Source organism: Prionailurus bengalensis, chromosome E3 (genome assembly GCF_016509475.1).
Source record: "Prionailurus bengalensis isolate Pbe53 chromosome E3, Fcat_Pben_1.1_paternal_pri, whole genome shotgun sequence".
NCBI classification, from domain to species: Eukaryota; Metazoa; Chordata; class Mammalia; order Carnivora; family Felidae; genus Prionailurus; species Prionailurus bengalensis.
This window is the reverse complement of record NC_057357.1, coordinates 37,572,777-37,591,052: the sequence shown is the minus strand read 5'-3', so window position 1 is coordinate 37,591,052 and position 18,276 is coordinate 37,572,777. Positions and strand designations below refer to the sequence as shown.

The 18,276-nt window shown below is 49.0% G+C and overlaps 1 protein-coding gene across 1 annotated transcript in view; it reads left to right on the top strand.

The window, feature by feature from the left end:
• The first annotated feature begins 692 nt into the window (after window positions 1–692).
• SEC14L5 (SEC14 like lipid binding 5) overlaps window positions 693–18,276 on the top strand; it is a 45,516-nt gene continuing 27,932 nt past the window's right edge. Inside the window, exons 1-4 of the mRNA XM_043560625.1 lie at window positions 693–925; window positions 1,673–1,786; window positions 17,169–17,318; window positions 17,720–17,851. Coding sequence (XP_043416560.1) covers window positions 1,724–1,786; window positions 17,169–17,318; window positions 17,720–17,851 — 345 coding nt within the window. The 5' untranslated portion in view covers window positions 693–925; window positions 1,673–1,723. The remainder of the gene's footprint in view (window positions 926–1,672; window positions 1,787–17,168; window positions 17,319–17,719; window positions 17,852–18,276) is intronic.

Genomic DNA, 18,276 nt, shown 5'->3' with positions numbered 1-18,276 from the left:
TTTTTTTTTTTTTTTTTTTTGTCGTTGGTGTTTTTCACCATCTCACATACTGTATATTTGCCTTATTTACCTCACGTCCGGCCCCCAGGAATGTAAACTCCGGGAGGGCAAGGATTTTTGTGTTTTGTTAACTTATGACTCTCCAGCACTTGTAAGAACCTGACACTTAGCAGGTGCTTTGTAAACGTACACAGAGTGAATGAATGATGCAGGGCGGGGCTTGGGGCAGAACCAGAAGGTCTCTAGGTGTGGCCCATGGGAGGCGCGGGGTTCTGAGACTAGGCAACCAGGTCTGGATGGGGTTGGAGGTAAATCTTACGGAGAAGGGAGGGGCTGGGAGGGGCAAAGGTCCGCGAGAGGGCAGAGCAAGGCTCGGGGTGGGACCTTGGGGCGGGGTCTTTCCGGGCTGGGCCGTTTCCAAGGAGGGGTGCCTTAGGGGCGGGACCAGTACAGGGGCTCGGCCTACCTGAAGCGTGGCCAATCTGGAGAAGGGCCGGGCAGGGGCGGAGTCAAACAGGGAATATATATATATATATATATATATATATATATATATATATATATATATATGAAGGGCGGGCTAATGCCGGGGCGTGGCTAGGGAGGGACCAATCAGGGGCACAGTAAATCTGGGCGGGGCCGTAGCAGGGAGGCAGGGGCGGGGCCAGATCAGGGGCGGGGCCAGGCTGGATTCTCCGCTGTCCCAGGTCCTGGAGCACTCCCGCCGGGCAGGTCTGGCTCCTGCCCTGCAGGCCCCTCCCTGGCTGGCCCGGCCCCAGGGTGAGCACGGCCGGACGCCCCAGGCTGGGCGGCCGCGGTCGGGCCTCGCCCCAGAAGCTGCGCTCCGGGCCAGGCGTCCGCGGGGGGCCCCCCGGCGGACTCAGCGCCATACTGACCCCGGGAGGTTCCGAGGGCGAGGGCGAGGGTGAGCAGGGTTGCGGGGGCCTGCGAGTTCATACGTGTGTGCGTGCTTGTGTGTGTGTGCATATGCATACCAGTGTATGTACAAGTGTGTGGACGTTTGTGCTCACCAGGGGAATTGTGTGCGTGTGTGGAATTGGGTGGTGTGAGGTCCAGGGAGCTGAGTGTGTGGGCAAAGTTGCATGTGTGTGCAAGGGTGATCCCGTGTGGGAGGTGGGTCATGCATGTGTGTGTGTGCGTGTGTGTGTGTGTGTGTGTGTGTGATAGAGACATTGCATGTGAAATTTAGTGAAGACTGTGTATGTCAGGGTATCTTGGAGGAAAATGGAAGGGCAGGTGCAATGATACTTGGGGGTCTATAGGGGACGTCTGTGGCAAGCTGTGGGGTGTGTGGGTGGATGGTGAATTGTAAGAGTGTAAGAGTTGCAAACGTGGGTTTCCATGTGAGTAGCAGTGAGGGGTGCTTCTGGGGGCCTCAGTGTGAAGGAGTGGAGACCAAGGAAAGTTTGGGAGTACTGATTGCTCTTGGAGGGATGAGTGTGGCCTGGAGCAGTGGGTAATGGTCAGGGCAGGTGTTTGGGGCATGGCCCAGAGAAATTTGGTGATCACATCAGCCCTCTTGCTTTGAGGGCTGGGGAGATGTGTGGGCAGAGCATGAGAGGGCGGGCTTGTCCCTTGTTTGGGGAAGCCGTGGGCAGGGTTATGCTTCAGCTGGAGGGAGCTGCTACCTTACCAGTCACCTGTCACCCAGGTTTTGTGCTCACTCCTGCCTGGGTGCTTCTGTTGGCGCTCCTGCGAGAACATGGTGCAGAAGTACCAGTCTCCTGTCCGCATCTACAAGTACCCATTTGAGCTGGTCATGGCGGTGAGTGACCCCTGGTTCTCCAGCCCCTTGTGTGATGGTGAGAGGGACACAGGAGGTCAGCTGTGCAAAAATGAGAGGGAGCCCCTCAGACTCCCAGATGAGAAGGAAACTGGCGAGTCCAGTTTCTCCCTAGTGACCCTCCACCCAGCCACCCCAGCCTTCTCCACATCTTCTGGAATCCTTGTCCACTGACCACATCACAAGATCTTTCTTTCTCCTTGCTGAAGCAGACTTGTTCTCTCATCTCAACCTCCTCTGACAGAAAACAAGAATATCATGGGCCAAACCACTGCTGTCACTTTGTGTAATGCTAATAATAGTAATAGTAAATGTACTAATGATGATGAGAGTAGCAGCCATTCACTGAGGGTTTCCAGTGCCAAGTCTTTACATATATTGTTTCATTATTCTCATTTTACTTCTGCTAAACTGTAGCTTGGAGAGGTAAAGGTGGCCCCAAGTTCTGCGGCTGATAAGGGGTGGAGCCAGGGCGCAGACCCATGCAGGGGAGTACTCTGGAGCCATGATTTTTTTTTGCCATATCCCCCTCCATCCTGCCCAGGGTCTTCCTTCAGTTTGCACATCCCCTCTCCTTTCCTTCAAAGAAGCTGACAGGGGGTGAGTGGGCAGCAGGGGTCCAGGAACAGCCATTTTCAGGGTAGCTTCAGACTGACTGTATGTAAATCAAGTAGCCACTCAGTCGAGGGACTAGAATTGGCTCCCAAGCTCTTAGCCTCCTGGATCAATAATCTTTGCACCATGGGGCAGATGCTGGAAACAAGCAGATGTAGCTTTCCTTCTTGGGGCCATCCTTCTGCCTCTCAGAGGTCCCCTTCCTTGGGAAAAAAACGGCAGTGCTCTGGGGTTGTGTTAGGAGTGAATGAGATAATATGCAGTGCCTCTCGCCCAGTGCCTGACACACAGTAGGCACTCACTAAATGTGGTTGTCCCTGTTATCACACCACATGGTGTTATAAATGATTGTGTTGAAAGTGTAAGAAACATTGGAATCCCCCCACATCCTCCCTATCCTAACCTATTACTTAATTTCAGCTTTTGATCCAAGAACTTTCATATCAATTGGTACCTCCATGGATATGTGTCCCGACTGGTCTTATTCTACAAATCTACTTATATATGTGTTTATAGTCACATAATGGATTAAAAAAATTTTTTTTAACGTTTATTTATTATTGAGAGACAGACACAGAGCATGAGCAGGGGAGGGGTAGAGAGAGGGAGACAAGGAATCTGAAGCAGGCTCCAGGCTCTGAGCGGTCAGCACAGAGCCCGACGTGGGGCTCAAACTCACAAACGTGAGATCATGACCTGAGCCGAAGTCAGTCGCCTAACCAACTGAGCCACCCAAGCGCCTCCTTAATGGGTTTTGAAACATCACTGGAATCATTCATACATGTTGTGCTGTTATGTGCAGATGGTTCCAGGGCAAGAGGCAGGGGCTAGTATTGACTAGCTGGCTGACTTTGGGCAAATTATTTAACCTCTCTGAGCCTCCATTTCCCATCTGTAAAATGAGGAGTACCAATCCTGGTTTCCAAATCCTGGCACTGTGCATGGATTCAATGAGTCAATATACATAAAGCTCCCAATGCAAGGTCTGGTACAGACCAAATGCTGTTACTGTTATTGTTGCTGCTGCCTGTGGCTGTGTGACTTTCCTGTATTTGTAATGAGGGTCAGACACCAGGGGATGGCGAAGAGTCAGAAATGCTGGGTCCTTGCTACTGCTCTGCTATGCTCTGGCTGTGTGCTATTTAAAAGCCACTGAATGTATCTGAGCCTTGATTTCTTCATTCATGAAATGGGGATGGTTATATGCACTTCATAGGGTTGTCATGAGGATTAAAGATTTTATATATATATATAGGTGATAAATACATTTATATATATATTATAATGTGGAAGGAATAGGGGGGTGAGGGGCAGGTGCCCCATGCAGGTCTTGGTCCATACCAAATAGACAATAAATGGCAGCTAAATATAAATACTTGTCCTGTAAGGTTCCAGGCACCCTACTTAGTCTAAGACCCTAGGGTTCATTCATTCATTCATTCATTCATTCACTCATTCATTTAAAAAAAGAGAGATACTATCCCAACCCTTTTGGGACAACCCACAGTCCAGGGACCTATGGTTCTCTACAGATACCTGTAGAGAAAGCTGAGACAAATAACTGTAAAATGGAAGACTAATCCTTTTTTTTATAATTGCATGAGCTTAATAAATGTAAATTTAATTTAGCATATTTAGGATTCTCCAAAATATTTACAATCATTACACTTTAAAACATGCCCGCTAAAGGAGCCCTGAAGGCTGTATTAATAAGGCTGGTAAAGTAGTCACATTGAGTTTACTGGAGTATGTTAAGCATATTTTGTAAGCGTCCTGTTCCATAAATGGATGCAGGACTCTGCTTACTCCTCTACCTGTTAACAGTCCCTAGATGTTGTTGCATAGAGGCTTGTGGGTACAGCAGGAAACAAGGTTTTCAGATATTCATTTCCTGTATCTGCATTAATTTAAGTTATTTGGGACAACCATGCCCATGTTTCCTTATCTTCCATACAATCCTTATCGGTGAAAGGGCCTCAAGGCTCTGCAATGTTAGCGACAAAGCCACTTTACCGACTGTTTACAAAACATCATTGTCCCCAAAATAGCTGCATAACTCAACATAACTTGCATGCTGTGTGGGCACAAAAGGGTTTTTCTGCACTTAATGTCCGTCTTTGTTTCTCAGCTAAACACTTGCTCTCAGTTTGGGTCAGATGCCAGGGAAGTTTCGGATGAACTCAGCTATTTTCACTGCATCCGAGGGACTAGATGGGCTGGCCTTTGGTTTTTCTGTTTAACAAAACTGACTTGAGAATTAAAACATTACTTGTTTCAGAAGTCCACCAGCAACAAGCACAAAATGACTAAAACTGGGCTCAAGGAATTGGTCATAAAATAGCACCGAGGCAACATTTCCAGACCCAGATTAAACAATTAAAAAAAAATTTTTTTTTCTCTTTCATCTCAAAAATGTAACTAATCCAGTGAATGGGCGTCTCTCTCCTTGGGCCAAATCCCCTGGCAGGAATTCTGTTTCTGAAGGGTGGGATTCCAGGGACCTTTGTTTTCTTCTTTCTTGACTGTGTTCTGTATTAATTTGGTTCAAAACAGTCAGCTCGTATTATCTTGGTAAACAGAGGGAAACAATGAAGACAATGGAGGCAGCTGGTATAAGATTGGAGAGGGCCTTTGGTCCCTTTGTATGTGGGGTCCCTGAAGGTGGTGATGGGGTCTTTGTACATAGAACACAAAGGCCATGTCTTGCACTTCAGACTGTGGTCGCTCGAGCATCGAAGGCCACTCTCTGGTCAGCCTACAGCCTGTTGTGAATGGTTTCTGGGTTCTGGCCTCTTCTCCCAGACGGATGGTTGCTAAGAGGCAGATCCATCATCTGGGTCCCTTCCCTAGTTTCACACCTGGAAAATGGAGGTCATAAAGGCTCCTGTTCCTCATAGAGTTGAAGTGAGGATTGACTGAAGGGACAGGGATGCCCGGGCAGGGCCTGGCTCATTGTTAATGCTGGTGAAATATTGTGTAGGCTTATTGTTATTATTTATTGTTTTCATAGCTTTATTGAGCTATAACTCGTATACCCATTTGAAACGTGTGGGTCAGTGGTTTTTAGGATTCATAGAGTTGTGTAACTATGATTACTGTCAGTTTTAAAACATTTTCGTCGACCCAAAAAGAAACCCTGTACCCATCAGCAGTCCTCTCCGATCCCCACACCCCAGCCCCTGACGACCACTAGTCTACTTTCTGTCTCTGTGGATTTGCCTGTTTGGGACATTTCCTATAGATGGAACCATACAACATATGGCCCTTGGTGACAGGCTTCTCTCATTGAGCATCATGTTTTCAAGGCTCATCCATGTTGTATCGTATCAGCACTTCATCCCTTTTTATGGCTGAATACTATTCCATTGCCTGGATTTGTTTATTCATTCATCATTGTTTCCTGTGTTGGTCTGTTATGAATAACACCACTATGAACACAGATGCACAAGTTTTTGTGTGGATATATTCTTTCCAAAGAAATCCCTGCCATGAATTATAGTGATTATTTGGCAGGTTTAAGCAAATTTTATTTTTAAAATTTTATTTAACAAGCATGTTCACGTCCCAGACACTGTTCTGAGCCCATCCAAATATTAAGTCAAGTACCTCTCCTAAGCATCCCATGAGACAGGTTCTGTGGGTGGCACCATTCTACAAAGGAAGAAACCGAGGCACGGGAAGGATGAATGGATTACCCAAGGCCACAAAGCAAACATGAGGTGGCTGGGGACTTCACTGCAGGCAGTTTAGCTCCAGAATCCACATTCCCAATCATGAGCTCTGCCATTTGTCAGAGCTGAGGATCTCAACTTTTTGAGGTAGATCTGGGCCCAGGGAGCAGTCTCGTGGGGATGGTTACCACCAAAGCTGTGCCCCGAATGCCTGTATTCCACCAGGACACCACAAAGGGGAGCACAGCCAGAACCCACAGACCCTGGCCTCCTGGGGGGCAGCAGATGCTGACAGAGCCTGGAAGCAGTTACCGACCCAATGCTCTGTGTGTCCAGCCCTGAGACTTGCTCAGAGTCAGGTAGTTTCATAGCAGCCTTAACTGCAGAGGAAGGAAAAACAAAGGCTTTCAGAGCGTAAGGCAACTGTCCCCTGGTCAGTGTATTCATATGCTAGAGCTGCATAACAAAGTACCAGAATGGAGGCTGGCTTAGAACAACAGAAATCTAGAGGCCGGACATCCAAGGTCAAGGTGTCAGCAGGATTGTGCTTCCTCTGAAGGTGCTTGGGAGGGATCTGTTCTGGGATTCTCTCCTGGCTTCTGGCAGTTCTTTGGTTTGTGGGAGCATAACTACAAACTTCACCTGGCATATTTCCTGTGTGTGTGCCTCTGGGTCCAACCTTCTGTTTCTATAAGGACACTAGTCGTACCAGATTTATAAGTACCCTCTACTGACCTCAATTTTAACTTGATTGACCTCTGTAAAGACCTTCTTTCCAAATAGGGTTACATCCTGAGGTACCTGGGGCCTAGAACTCCAACCATACCTTTTTTAGGGGGACGCAATTCAGCCCATTTATGCTCACTAGCTCAGTAAATGGCATCATCAGTAAATGGCAGAGATTTTAATTTAGGGAAATCTGACCCCATAGCTTGCACTCACAGCCAGACACTCCAGATTCTGGCTCTGACGTTCAGTAAACACCTGTGCACCAGTGGCCGAGGCAGCTTCAGGAATGACCTGGCTGCCTCTTGTCCGGGCACTGCCCTGGGATCCCAGTGGGGCTCCAAAGCCCCGTGACTTGAGCTCATCTCAGATTCTGCAAATCTAAAGAAGGAACATGGCTCGGGGTAGAATTTCTTCAGCAATAGGCTTTTCACACAGAGGAAGGGTTATAGAGGTGAGGGCTGTCATCAGCAATTAAGTGTTAAAATATTTAAAGACCTGGCCTTTTGTATTGATAAACAGCTTGTAATTTAGCAAATGGGTTATTAATAAGGAGCAGCCTCTGGAGGTAAATCCTTGCAGCTCAGGCCAAGGGTAGTTACAGTTGGACTGGTTGTTATGGACGTAGTTTTAATAAAGCAGCAGGGGCCTCATTTAAATGAGTTTAAATTAGTTCCCTGGAGCCCATCATATGATCCTGTTGCTAACAGATTAAGGGAAGCGACATTTTCCACCCTGGATTGCTTACAGGACCTGGGAGAACAGGAATGATCCATCAGCCAGCAAAGTGATCTTCTGATTTCAGAAGTACATTTTAGGTCCTTACTCATTAGTTAATGCAAATATTAATTCACGCACATGTTCGTGTATGCATCCTACAAACATTTTTTTTAATGTTTATGTATTTTTGAGAGAAACAGAACGTGAGCAGGGGAGGGTCAAAGAGAGAGGGAGACACAGAACCAGAAGCAGCCTCCAGCTCTGAGCTGTCAGCACAGAGCCCGACACGGAGCTTGAATGCACCAACCATGAGATCATGACCTGAGCCGAAGCCAGACGCCTAACCGACTGAGCCAGCCAGGCACCCCCCTACAAATATTTTTTAATGTTTATTTATTTTTGAAATGAAGAGACAGAGTGCAAGAAGGGGAGGGACAGAGAGAGAGGGAGATACAGAATCTGAAACAGGCTCCAGGCTCTGAGCTGTCAGCACAGAGCCCGATGCAGGGTTTGAACCCACGAACCACCAGATCATGATCTGAGCTAAAGTCAGGTGCTTAGTGGACTCAGCCACCCAGGTGCCCCTGCATCCTATAAATATTTATCGAGTTTCATTGTATCCCAAGCAGCATGCTGAGTGTAGGGGCTACAACATAGTTGATTCCTAGCATTTGTTGAAATGCATCATGATTCTGTTGGTTTCCTTCCTTGTTTATTTATATGGGCCTTTCTCATAAAAGTAAGTTTCAGGAAGGTGGAGACTATGTCTATCTTGTTCTGGTTCTCCCGACATAATCCCTTCCTGCCCTCAGAGAGTTTGCAGTGGTGTGGGGTGTGTGTGTGTGTGTGTGTGTGTGTGTGTGTGTTTCCGAGAGAGAGAGAGAGACAGAGACAGAGAGACAGAGAGAGAGAGACAGAGAGAGACAGAGAGAGACAGAGGAACTAGGCAAATGCTGTGTAGCTATGTATGTAGCTATGTATGCTAATTCATAATAGGGAATGAACAGAGTATTGTAGAAACAAGGGAAGGGGCCAGTTAAGGGTCTTTTAAGTCATTCAGGCTGAGCCTTGCCAAGGGGAGGAGGGCCCACTGTGTGCAGAGAAGGAGCAGACCTTCTCTCTGAAGAAAGAGATGTGGCTCATATGAGCTCCAGTGTGAGTTAGAAAGTGATTGGCAGGGTCAATTCAAGTCTGTTCAAGGACCTCGGGAGCTTTGGAAGGTTTAAGCATGCGTGACCTGGTAAGATTTCGGGTTTAAGTAGATCGGAGGGGGTTTTCCATCCCAGAGGCCAGGAGAACATGGAGGAGCAGAGGTGACAGAGGCTGGGCACATTCCTGAGACACTTGAAAATCTAAAATAGCGTTTCCCTCACATCAAGATCCTGACATACCGCTAAATGTCAGGACACTCTAGGCGGGCGTCTGCCTCTTTGTCCCTCCCTGAACCACCAAGGGCACCAGCTGATCCTAGAAATTTGTGGGCACAGAGTGTGTTCGGAGGAGGAGAGTTTCCTCCACCCTGCTCCCCCATGCGTGGGTGAGAATCCACAGCAGGTTTTTGTGCAGTTGCCGGGCGGGGCGGCCAGGCTGTGCGTTCCCCTCGGTGCTGCAAGAGACTGGGCGTTCCGATGGTGTGAGCTCACGACAGAGGGACACAGTCCTGGACAAAGTGACATCCAAATCCAATCCGTGAGAAGAAGGGATAGAATTGGAGCAAATAACACCTGGGCCCTACTAACTGCATCCATGCTGCAGCCTTAGGACCAGGAAACTGAAATACAGGGAGAAGTGTTCCCTGGAACCTTGTTGAGGGCTGATTCTTCGGCCAACAGCCGTGGCTGTAGCCCTCTCCATGACTGCAGAGGGTAACTACTCAGGGGCTTATTCATCTGTGTGAGAGGCACCTTCCAGGACTCAGCTTTCTGCCGGTGGAGCATAGACAGCAATCCACAGGCACAGGTTACCCTCTGGGCCTGTGTCAGTGTCCTGGCAAGTGTAGACAGTAGCGGGGGGCCCTGCACTGCTCCCCCTACTCTTCCAGGAAGATAAATGTCAGTGGTTCCAACTTCCTGCTTTCATTCTCCAACACCAGCTCCTCCCTCCTCCTCAGCCTCCTTTCCTTCCTTCCTTCCTTCGGCAAATGTTGGCTGGGTGTCGACAGCATCCCAGGTGTTGTACAAGGCACTGGGGAATCCAGGGGTGAAGAAAACAGACACACAGAGAGAGGCGTTGACTATAAACAAACACAACATACACACATAATATCCTATTTCAAATCACAATCAATTCTCCCGGTAGGGCTGATAAACCATCCAGGAGATGGCTTACTCTTTTTTTAAATCTTTTAAAAATGTATTCATATTTGAGAGACAGAGAATGAGCGGAGGAGAGGCAGAGAGAAAGGGAGACACAGAATCTGGAGCAGGCTCTAGGCTTTGAGCTGTTAGCACAGAGCCTGAGGTGGGGCTCGATCTCACAAACCATGAGGTCATGACCAGAGCCAAAGTTGGATACTTAACCGACTGAGCCGCCCAGGTGCCCCTCTTTTTTTTTTTAATTTGTGGTAATATATATATAATGCAAAATTTCTCATTTATCCATTTTTTTTAAAAAAAAGCTTAACCTTTTTTAAGTGTACTGTTCTGTTCAGCATTAAGTGCATATACACTGTTGCACAAGCGCTCACCACCACCCATCCCGAGAACTCTTTCAGCTTCTCAAACTGATACTGTGCCCCCATTAAACACTAACTCCCCATCCGTCCTGCCCCACCAGCCCCTAGTACCCAGCCTTCTACTCTCTGTCAATGAGTCTGACTACTTCAGGAACACATACAGGTGGAGCCATATAGTATTTGTCCTTTTGTGTCTGACTTCTTTCACTAAGCGTGATGTTTTTGAAGTTCATCCATGTTGTAGCATGAATCAGTGCTTCCTTCCTTTTTATGGCTGAATAATATTCCACTGTACGGACGGACCACATTTTGTTTGTCTATACATCTGTCAATGGACATTTGGGATGTTTCTACTGTTTGGCTATTATGAATGATTCTGTAAAAGTATCTGTTCAAATGCCTGTTGCTTTACTCTTGTCCATTTAAAAAAATCTATGACGTGGGGTGCCTGGATGCTTCAGTTGGTTAAGCATCTGACTCTTGATTTTGGCTCAGGTCATGATCTCACATTCGTGGGTTCGAGCCCCATGCTGGACCCTGAGCTGACAGCATGGAGCCTGCTGGGGAGTCTCTCTCTCCCTCTCTCTCTCTGCCCTCCCCCACCCCTCTAAATAAATAAATAAAATAAACTTAAAAAAAAAAACAACTACGATGTGATGTCTGGCACTGTGCTAAGTGCCTTAAACATATTACCTCCCTTTAATCTTCACTGTAGTCCTTACAAAGTAGAAAGCATGATCTTTCTCATCTTCTTTCTCTCTTTTCTTTCTTTCTTCTTCTTCTTCTTCTTCTTCTTCTTCTTCTTCTTCTTCTTCAAGGGAACTGAGTCTCAGAGGATTTAAGTCGAGGTTGCCCAGCTGGCACATGACGAGGTTGCCCAGCTGGCACAGTAAACCCTGTGCTTTGACTCTGCTGTCCCACCACACTGAGGCTTGCCCCTTTGCTATGTCCACATGTCTTGGCTGCAGGGTCCTTGTGACCCTTTGTCTCCATCTTTTGTGTCTCTAGAGCTAGCTTTAATTAGAATAGCAGCAGCTTTGTCACCTACAGGACTGTCCAGGTGTACCTGTTTTTATAGATTGTATACAGCCCTCATTTCAAAAGGCTCCAGAGTCACGTTGCCCGGGTTCTCCCATGCCCGCTACCCCTTATCAGCTGGGACGACACCACTGCCGTAGGATATCTCATTCACCAAGCTCTAGCTCAGCAACTTGGCCAAAGTTGAGGGAACCGATACGGTGGAACGTTATTCAACTGTGAAAAAGGAAGGAAACACTGACGCATGCTATAGTGCGGTGAATCTCGTATACATCATGCCGAGCAAAGGAAGCCAGATACCAAAGGTCACACACCGTATGATTCCATGTACATGAGATGTCCAGAAAAAGCAAATCTACAGAGATCGAAAGTGGATTAGTGATTGCCTAGGGCTGGGGTGGGGGCAGAGGGGACAGACTGTAATCGGTAGCGAATTTCTTTTTGGGGTGATGACAATGTTCTGGAAGGAGAGAGTGGTGATGGTTGCGCAACTCTGTGAATGTGCTAAAACTCACTGAACCGAACACTTTAAAAGGGTGCATTTTACAGTATGAGAATTATATCTCAGTTTTTTAAAAAAAAGTTGGGGGAGCTGAGAGGATAGATTCTTATCTGTCGTGGGGTCTCCCAGGCTTCAAGGGGGCAGGTGGGGTCTTCAAGGAAGGCTCCTGAGGAGTGTGACAGGGGAGGCAGATGCCTTGCCTGAGGTCACGCAGTGGTCAGTGCCCTGAATGCAGCCTGCAGCGTGGAAGGGAAGACAAAGTTAATGTGGTCCGGATCCTCTCTCCACTCTCTTAGTGGAAGGTTTGGGATAAGCAGCTTCCAGCTTTTTTTGAATTTGCATGAGGAAGAGCAGGAAGGAAGGGGGGGGGGGAGGAGAGGAGGCAGCAGCTGTCAAGTGATTAGCAGAAATAGCTTTTCTGTACTTTATAGAATCTCACTCTTTTTTAAAATTTAAATTTATTTAACAAATGCTTATGTAGAACGAACCATGTGCCAGGCACTGTTCTCAGCACTTTACAAAAACGGACTCCTTTATTCCCCCCCCACACATCCCGCAACACAGCAAGGTAGCTACTTTTCTTATTCTCCTTTTAACAAATGAATGCATTAAGGAGCTCAGAGCTTGAGGACTCCTTCAAGGCCACACAGCTGGTAAGAGGCAGAGATTTGGACCCAAGCCCCAGAGTCCATGTTCTTAATGGGTATGCAATGCTGTCATTTATTCACTCATTCGTCATGTAAATGTCTACTGAGTGTTGACTATGTCACTTTGACAAGTTGGGGGGGGGTGGTGGGAGGGGAAAAAACTCACTGCCAAGGGCCGATGACTTCTGATGTCAGAAACGGGTACAACGGAGGGCTCATTGGGAGTGGATGACTCCACTTGACAGATGAGGCTGAAGGGAGAGAGAGGACATGCTGTGCTCAAGGAGGTAGTTTCCTGGGTGTAGGCAAGTCTGGCTAGGAGGCCAGCCGCCCATCTCCACTTGCTAAGTGTGTCACTGTGGAGTTTTGCAGGATGGAGGCCCACGGGAGGCAGTCAACGGAAGTTTCCACTGGTCTCTGCCTACCCCAGCTGTGGCCCTGCATGGGCGGGTTCTGGGCCTTGGACCAGCTTCCTTTCTGAGCCAGGAGGCTTGGGTGTCCTTCTCCAGCCACCTGGCAAAAGAGCTGTAACTGAATCCCTTCTGCTACTTTGTGTCCCTGAGGGGGCCAAACCATGTGTGTGTTCGGCACAGAGAAACCCAGGCCTGATTTGTGGGAACAGGAGTCCGCAGAGAGGATCCTGTGGGCTGTTTGATCCTCTAAGACCCTATGATGGGCCAAAACCAAAGGTGCCCCTGACTCACAGGTTTTAGGCCAGCAGGACTCAGCATTTCCAGACTCTTGACGCTTGTGATGTAGCTAAAGTCCCCTGAGGGGCAGGGCAGAGTGGTTCAGGGCTGAGGTCTGGGTCAGACCGGTTGCTCTCCAAACCCACCACTTCCTGACCGTGTGATGCCTTCCCAAACCTCCACTCGCTTATCTGTAAAATGGGGAAATTCTAATTCCCATCTCGGGGCACTGCAAAGAAATGCAGTTAGCGCCCTAAAAATATCATAGCAACAATGTCTGACACTGGACCTCATAACCCCAGGGACTCTCTGGCTGGAGGTATGCCATTGGATGGACTCTGTATTTTGGGGCCCCCGCCTTCTGGATGGAGCCTGAGTTCTGGCCGTTCCCCTCACCAGTGCCTGGCATGTCTCCATCGATGCAGCAGCCATTACTTACTTGAGGAAGGTAGCACCTTCCCTTTCAGGGTCAGGGACAGTTGTGCCCACGCACCCATCTGCTGCCGCCCAGCCCTCTGCCCTCCGCTGTTATCTGGGGGCTCCAGATGGAGCTCTTCTGACAAGAGGTTTGTTACAACAGGAAGTCAGCCTTCCTTGGATGCATGCGTTGAATCCATGGCCTGTCACTCCCCTCCCAGGACACCTTTCTGGGGCTTTTTGGATCACCAGCAAGTTTAAGTTATTTTTTTCTTTGCTTGTGAGCATTTATTAGCCCTAGTGTGTCCCAAGAACTGAGACAGGCATGTGTGAGGTCAGTGCTGTGGAAAAGCATGTAGCCCAGGCCTCTGGCACACAACACACAAGCTAGTACGTGGCTAAAGGATGTGATAAATGGTATTGAGGAAATGAATGGGCTAAAAGGACAGAATAGGGAAGAAGACAGTCTTGCAGGGGAGAAGGTGGGGGAAGATGTCCCACAAAGAAGCACCAGCACAGATGAGTCCCTGAAGCCAGAGCATCTCTTCAGCCCCCTGGTCCAGGTGTCCTACCTCTCTGGAAACCCCAGTTACTCAAGCCTTCTTCTTCCTTCACTATCAAGTAAACTGATTAGTGGTCCAAGCAGACGGAACGGCCAGTGCAAAGGCTCTATGGTAGGAACAGGTGGTGGGCACATGAGTGTCCCGGGGCTGACATTAAAAAGTACCACAAAAATCGGGGCGCCTGGGTGGCGCAGTCGGTTAAGCGTCCGACTTCAGCCAGGTCACGATCTCGCGGCCGGTGAGTTCGAGCCCCGCGTCAGGCTCTGGGCTGATGGCTCAGAGCCTGGAGCCTGTTTCCGATTCTGTGTCTCCCTCTCTCTCTGCCCCTCCCCCGTTCATGCTCTGTCTCTCTCTGCCCCAAAAATAAATAAATGTTGAAAAAAAAATTAAAAAAAAAAGTACCACAAAAATAATAAATAAATAAATAAATAAATAAATAAATAAATAAATAATAAAAAGTACCACAAACTGGGTGGCTTAAACAGCAGAAACTTTTTTACTCCACAGTCTGAAGGCTAAACGCCAGAGATCAAGGTGTTGGTAGGGTAGGTTCCCTCTGCAGGCTTGAAGGAGAATCGGTTCCATGTCTTTCTCCTACCTTCTGGTGTTGCTGGTAATCTTTGGAGTCCTTGGCCGGCAGAGGAATCACCCAAACCTGTGCCTTCATCTTTATACTATATGAGTGTCTGTGACCAAATGTCCCTCAGTCATATTGGATTAGCAGTCTCCCCCCCCCCCCCCACCCTAGTATGACCTCATCTTAACTAATTACATTTGCGACGACCTATTTCCAGATAAGGTCACATTCAGAGGTACTGGGTAGGACACATGAATTTTGTTGGTGGCGGGAAGGGGGCACAAGTGAACCCATAAAAATGTGTTTTAGAAAGAACAAGGTCGGGGGCACCTGAGTGGCTTAGCCAGTTAAGTGTCTGACTTCGGCTTAGGTCATGATCTCACAGTTTGTGAGTTTAAGCCCCGCATTAGGCTCTGTGCTGACAGCTCAGAGCCTGGAGCCTGCTTCAGATTGTGTGTGTGTGTGTGTGTGTGTGTGTGTGTGTGTGCCCCTCCCCTGCTCACACTCTGTGTCTCTCTCAAAAATAAATAAACATTTAAAAAAGCAGAAGAAAAGAAAAGAAACAGCAAGGCTGGTGTGGCTGGAGCGGAGTGAAGGTGGCTAGTGGGAGAGATTGCCTGGAGCCTGGCTGGCCACAGCAAGCAGTGTGGGACACATTCTGAGCATCTAGGCCTGTTCTGACTACGTCATTTCATCCGGGGAGAAGGAGAGACTGTAGAATAGTCAGAGGAAGTGCAGAAACTCAAGGGCAGTGTGGCCGCCGCTAGTAGGAGTTGAAGTACTAAGTGTGGAGAAGGGGGAAATTGTGACCACAGGGCCCCAGGGACAATGCCTGGCTGTTTCCCAGCTGCCCAGGAGAACAAGCGAGCTGCTGAGCAAGGTGTTCCTGAAGGAGTGGGGTACTGGGCCACAATGGGATTCAAATCCACATTCACCAGTTTTCATTGTGTGACCTTGGGTTAGTTACTTAGCCTCTCTGGGTTCCAATGTTTTCATTTGTCAAATGAGGATGCCATTCAGAGGACGAAATGGAAGAAAATGCACAGCTGGAGGAGCACAGTGAAGGCTCCTTGAGTGCCAACTGCTCTGAGACAACATCTGGTGACCTCCTCACCATCCCATTTTACAGATGAGGAAACAGAGACTCAGAGAGGGCAAGTGACTTGCCCAAGGTCCCTCAGTGAGAAAGTAGAAGAGACATGAACTGAGCCTGTCCAGTTCCGAAACACGCACCCCTTTCCTTCCACATGCTTTCAAAAAATGTCAACATCCCTCTGCCTGTCACAGAGGTGGGCCCAGGCCAGCGCCTCTGGCTCCCTCCTGCATTGGATCCCAAGGAAGTACTCAGATAGGGCTGGTCAGGAGCAGTTTTTGCAGACCCGTGTTCTGCTGCATTTGAGTCTTGTTGCCTGGGGAATGAAAATTCTGGTTGTCTTCAGTGAACCGCCCGGTGAGCTTGAGCTTGGGTTTCATACTCTGGGAGGCGAGCTTGGGATATACCCATTTTCCAGGTGGTAAAACAGGCTTAGAGAAAGAAAGGATGTGCCTCTGTCGGGAGGAAGTAGAATTTGCCCAGCACAGAATTTGCCCACTTCCCTTTGTCCACCAGGCTATGCAGGCTTCTGATAAGTGCCTGCCTACTTAGCACTCTCCCCTGGGGAACAGAGGCTCCTTATTCTAACCCTGGTGTGTCTGCTGTGTCTGTACAAGGCAAGCAGCTTCAACATATGGCAGGAAGATGCACTGGGCTGGCCTTGTGGGGCCTGGGGTGACACTAAGGGCACCAGGCACAGTTCCATCTCTTCCTTGCCCCTCCCCCGCCTCTGCCCTTCTGAGCTGGGAGGAGCCGGGAGGGATGGGGGAGGAGGTGCGTGTCCTCAGATGCCTGCACTATTTTTGGAGCTGCTTTGATCCTGATTCTGGGGCACGTGGACTGTGACAGGCTCTTGGAGCAGACCCCATTTGCATACAGTCGGCTATGGATGCCGGCTTACCCAGGAGGCTCCTACCCTGGCACTTCTGGAACCGGGCACAGACTCTCGTCCTCCAAACTGGATGCCTTGTATTTCTTTTGCTTTCCTAACTGCCAGGGCTAGAACCTCCAGGACAATGTTGAACAGACGTGGCCAGAGTGGACATCCTTGCCTTGTTCCTGATCGTAGGGGGAAAGCATTCCATCTTTTGGCATTGAGTATGATGTTAAACTGTGATTTATCAGGTTGAAGATGTTCCTTTCTATTCTTCATTTGTGGAGTGTTTTTATCATGAAGAGGTGTTAGATTATGTCCAGAGTGTTTTTCTGAAAGATGCCTTCTTTTAAAATGTTCCAGGCAAGCTCACTTTTTCTTCTGAGGGTGAAGTCTCAAATGCAAATCCAAAGAGTGAGTTGCAAACCATTGCTCAGGCACTGGTGTGTCACAGCTCTTAAACAGGTGTCTGCTCTTGTAAATGAGACCACAGTCCAGCAGGAGGGAGGAGGCTAGAGCCCCCAGCCCCCTTGACACTCACTCCCCCTCTGCCCCTAGGCCTATGAGAAGCGCTTCCCCACCTGCCCGCAGATCCCCGTCTTCCTGGGCAGCGAGGTCCTGCGCGAGTCCCGCAGCGCAGACGGGGCGGTGCACGTGGTGGAGCGGAGCTGCAGGTTGCGTGTGGAGGCCCCGCGGCTGCTGCGCAAGGTGGGTGGGGAGGGGTTCCCAGAGGTGCCGGGGGACCCCACGGAGGAGGGGACTGGAAAGGGGGGGGATCTGGGGGCGGGCTCAGGTGGTGAAGCCAGTGAGTATGCATATGAGTGTAGGTGCTGGTGGTACACGTCCTGGGGTTGAGGTTGGGGCCTGCGGAAAGGGGGGGTCGTTCTAGGTCGGAGGGCAGGTCTGGGAAGGACAAAGGCCTAGGAGCTAGGGACTGGGGCTGGGGCTGGTGGACAGGCTCCGGGTGGGGCACAGGGGGTCTTGGGGTTTGTGGGTGTTGGGCTGGGTACGGGATACTGCTGGCTGGTGGGCAGGCGCGGGGTCTTGGGGTCTTGGTGAGTCTCGGTATCCAGCAGCCCCCACCCCCTTCGCTGCTCCTTCCCTTGCAGATTGCCGGCGTAGAGCACGTGGTCTTTGTGCAGAGAAACGTGTTGAACTGGAGGGAGAGGACCCTCCTCATTGAAGCCCACAATGAGACCTTCGCCAACCGCGTGGTGGTCAACGAGAACTGCAGCTACACTGTAAGCCTGCGTCCTGCCCCCTTCCTGCGTCCCGCCCTCTTCCTGTGTCCTGCAGTCCACGCATCAGCCTAGCTGCCTCTCCCCTGGCCCCAGGGCCTTGTCGGATAAATTGCAGGACACTCACTTACATCTGCAATTCAGATACACAGCTGATACTTTTCTGTTTGTTTAAATAGTCTCAAATACCGCTTGGGACATACTTACCAAAATATTATTCGTTGTTTATCTGAAATTCAAATATGTCATCCTGTATTTTATTGGGGAAAGCTGTCAACCTGCCTCCCCCTCCCTCTTTGTCCTTTTCTTCCTCCTTGAAAGGGAGGCTCATTTACGTTGTTTTTTTTTTTTTTTTAATTTTTAATGTTTATTTATTTTTGAGAGACAGATCATGAGTAGGGGACAGGCAGAGAGAGAGGGAGACACAG